At 37.3% G+C, this 4073-nt stretch overlaps 1 protein-coding gene across 2 annotated transcripts in view; it reads right to left on the bottom strand.

Annotated features, from left to right (window-relative positions):
• Positions 1-455: 455 nt before the first annotated feature.
• Positions 456-4073, bottom strand: part of Slc26a7 (solute carrier family 26 member 7) — a 109332-nt gene continuing 105714 nt past the window's right edge. Inside the window, exons 16-18 of one of the 2 annotated variants that reach the window (XM_028779819.1) lie at positions 1943-1997; positions 1753-1856; positions 456-882 (exon numbers count right to left, since the gene is read on the bottom strand). In XM_028779819.1, the coding sequence (XP_028635652.1) occupies positions 847-882; positions 1753-1856; positions 1943-1997 (195 nt within the window). In that variant the 3' untranslated portion in view covers positions 456-846. The remainder of the gene's footprint in view (positions 883-1752; positions 1857-1942; positions 1998-4073) is intronic. The other variant, XM_028779812.1, reaches the window with a different exon arrangement.

The following is a 4073-nucleotide window of genomic DNA, read 5'->3' on the forward strand; positions in this document are numbered from 1 at the left end:
TTATGATATTTTGTCATCAAAAAGATATTTGTGAAAAAATTTGCATGTCAAATTCTCATATTCTCTGATTTCAATAAAATAAGTCTGAAAGCAGATTATCTTATATGTAATATAAGGCAATGCAGAAGTCAAGAGTTATCTGATTGAACACATCAATGGTTTCCAGTATCCACAATCCAGCAGATTAATGCTGAAAACATTTTGGTTTTGCTAAAACATCAGTTTTCTTCCACATATGAACTCATAGTTAATACATAAATATTGTCGGAGTAACTGCATTGATGGGTATTGACATTAATAACTTCTACTTTGTCTTTTTCCTCAATTTCTTTATATCTATGGATTTCATTTTTCACTGTAGAAAGTGATACTTTATCTTATTAATGTTTAAATAACACTGGGATAAAAACTATGGAGAAATGGCACATTCGCTAACACTTTTTCATGTACTAGATGATCTTAATATTTTTTTTTACAAATGGCCTATAAATAATCAAAACCATTTCTGATAAAAGTGTTTCTCCATTTGTTAGCTTACAACAAAACAGAAATAAGACTATAAAAAATACTCTTATAATAGGAAATAAAAGCATATTTACTGTTCGGTAAACTAAAGCTACATACGTATTGATGCCTATATGAAATAACTAAATGAATCTGTTCATTAAGAAAAATTAGAAAAAAAATAAGAGGTCAGCAAGTCTTGGCCAGTGGCTATGCAGGTGCCAAGTCACATCATCCTTACTAAGTGATATACCGTATACATCAAAATGTGTGCAAAAGGCCAGTATCTGGCCTCTTCGAGGCAGCTGCAAAAGATGAGACATGCACTTCAACACATGGGCCTCAGACTTCACTGTGGTCACTGGCCTTGCTCAAATTCTAAAAGAGAAGAAGAAATCAACACATATCATTTACCTACCTTATAATCTGTACTCCATTGAAGACTGGCAATAATATAAGCCACACCCATCAGTAACAATGCTCGATCCAATAGCTGACTTTGAAACTAGCCAAATGCTGTAACTTTCTTGGCCTTGGTTTTCCTAGTTCTAAAAATTGGCTAAGTGAGAGTATCTACTCGTGTGCAGTGGCAAGTTTAATTAACATGACTAAGGCCTTTAGAATATTCTAGAATGCAGTAGGTACTCAATACATGTAGTGTTATTGTTCTACTGAAGATTAGAGCAGTCTCTGTGGGAAGCACTGATGCTGCCCTGGGAGGGAGAAAGGCAAACTGATTCAGAGTTTGAGAGACATGGTAGGAAACCACAGGCTCTGGGAATCGTTAAAATATCATTACCCAATATTGCACAGTAATGTGTGACCACCAGATGCCATAAATGATGTTCCAAAAGATGACAGTATAAATAAGAATAGTGATAGGAGTATCTGAGCATAAAATATATTTAAAATTGATATTTAGTATTTCTACATTGGAGAGCTCTGAGGTCAAATTCCAGGACAGTGGATCTTAGATTAAAGCTAAGAATTTGCACTTCATAGGTGATCATCAAATTCTCTAAGCCATGACAACATTAGAAGATCCAAATTATTTAACAATTATTCATAACTTGCCCACAAAGTGGAGTAGAATCATTCCTTTAAAGTAAATGTGTCATATGCAGAGGGAAGGGCTATTTGTAGATCTTTTTTTAGAGACCAATGAAGAGGGAACTTTATAAAACTTCCAACGATTATGCATTCTAGTTTTTCTTACAAAATTCCTGCTCGATAACTTAACCAACTCACCTTATTTGATTGGATGATACTTATTGCAGCGGGTACTGAGTCAAAAAAAATTGGTTTTTCTGTGTCTAGGTCTCCATAGTATGTCATTGCTTTTATCAAGGATGCTGCAAAGAAGAAGACACAGGATATGTAAAGGCACATGGAACAGCTGAGGGGACTCACCTGGTGGTAGCTGACGACATAGTCTTACCTGTACAGTTGGCTAAGAACACATCCACACTCCTGCCCTTACAATCAAGGTAGAGCTGGAAGAAGGAAAAGAGCAGACACAATGTTAGTGCTGGGTAGCAGACTGGAGGGAGGAGTCAGGCTTTGGAAAAAGGAGAACTTCTGGGAAAACAAATGAGAAAATGTTTCCTAAGTCAAGCCACCAGAGGGAGGCATTGTTACATAGTTAAGGACGTGCCCAACACTCTAAAAAGGATTCAATCTGAAACATTTACTCCACAGAGACTAAATTTAGCTGCTCATATTACCATTTCTTTAGAAAAATGAAAACATAATCTTTGCTTCCTGATAAAACTGAGAGAACTGCTGTCAGTATCTTTTATGGAAAGTGTAGGACCAGCCTGTGGAAGTGATGAAGGATACTGGCCTGCTAACTTTCCTACTTTGCAACAATCTAGGAATACTTCATTTGCTCTATAAATCCCAGCTATTAAATCTCATTATAACCTGAACCAATTCCCAGCTTTAAAGGTCTACCAAGTGGGAGATTCTAATTCATGTACAGGTGCACTAGGGCCTTGACTCTTACCTTCTAGACAACTTAACCAGAAATAACTTATGAATGAGTGATTTTAATTCACAAAAAGCAAATTAAGATCATCAAGTTTCGATAAAAGTGTATGTAAAGGTTCATTTACAGTTGGGTAGAATTGGTTATGTGATCGTGATGTATCCTATATACAAGACATATACAACTGCATTTACAATACAATCTAGAATGTACTGTAACCATGACACATGGTATGTTCCATGATACATAATTTCTCTCATCTTTCTCCATCTGTAAGTCCTTTTCTAAAAATGTGAACTGCAGATTAATCAGAGTTGAGTATAAATGAAAAACAACAACAAAATAAACTATGGCTCTGACTTTGATATTGAATAAGTGGCCCCTGCTTCTGTAAGTTAATGTGATGAATTCAAGGTGACCTCTCAGTGTTTCTTAAGCCCAATGGAGCTCAAACACATTGCTGCTACAGATGGCCTGTTGATGTTGATAAACACAATCTCTAGTTCACCGACATGCCCTGATACCCCCAACCCTGGCAAAAGAATAAAGACAAGTCACCCTGTTCCCTTCCATCCACAACTCCCGGGCTCAATGCTCTTTGTGCTGAAGGGTTCCTAAAGAGCAGGGAAACTGGTATGGCCAGGGAGGCCCCACTGCTTGTGGCTCCAAACTTTTTCCCGGGGTAGCTGGAACTAAGAAATAATCGTGCTTGAAAATATATTTGTACTTTAAGAAATGGTTTTAAAACTCACTAAACATATATGTGTATATATGTATACTTACATACATATGTCTGTGCATATGTGTATATATAAATCAGGTGATATATATGTGCATGTGTTGCTATTATGTGTATGTTTATGTTCACACATGAGCATGCAACAGCATATAACAGATTAAAAGAACAACCAAGAAAACAAGACTCTGCTGTGGAATAGTTCATGTTTATGCAGGTTCTGGGGATCAACTCAGGTTATCAGTCTTGCCTGGTAAAACCTTTATCTACAGAGCCATCTCACTAGCTCAAGTAATGACTTTTGAATTGAGAAAAGCACTAATAGATGTTAGCATTGCTGAGTGCTTACTCACTGAGTGGACTACTTCAGTACTTCAGTACTAGGTATTTCCTGTGAGCTCACAATGTGAAGAAGTAGACAGCTCTATTTCTAGTTTATAGGAAAGCAAACAGATGAGGGCCGGGGAGATGGCTCAGTAGGTAAAGCTCTTGACATACACATGAAGGCCTGATTTTGAATCCTCAGAACACACCTAAAAGCTAGGTACAGAAAGTAGTACAGCCCCCACTGCTCCTGTGGAAAGATAGGGGTGGAGCAGAGACAGGAAAAGTCCCTCTAACTCACATATAAGCTACTTGGTATATGATGAACATATACTGTCTCAAACAGGGTTGGAAGCAAAGACTGAGGCCTGTGTTTCTCCTTTGACATGCACACATGTACCATGTTATTCATGTACACACACTCATGCAAATGATCTTCACACACAGAGGGGGGGAGCATGGAAAAAAGGAAAGAAAAGGAAAGGAAAGGAAAGGAAAGGAAAGGAAAGGAAAGGAAAGGAA

This window comes from Grammomys surdaster, unplaced genomic scaffold (assembly GCF_004785775.1).
Source record: "Grammomys surdaster isolate TR1022 unplaced genomic scaffold, NIH_TR_1.0 97, whole genome shotgun sequence".
Taxonomy (NCBI): Eukaryota; Metazoa; Chordata; class Mammalia; order Rodentia; family Muridae; genus Grammomys; species Grammomys surdaster.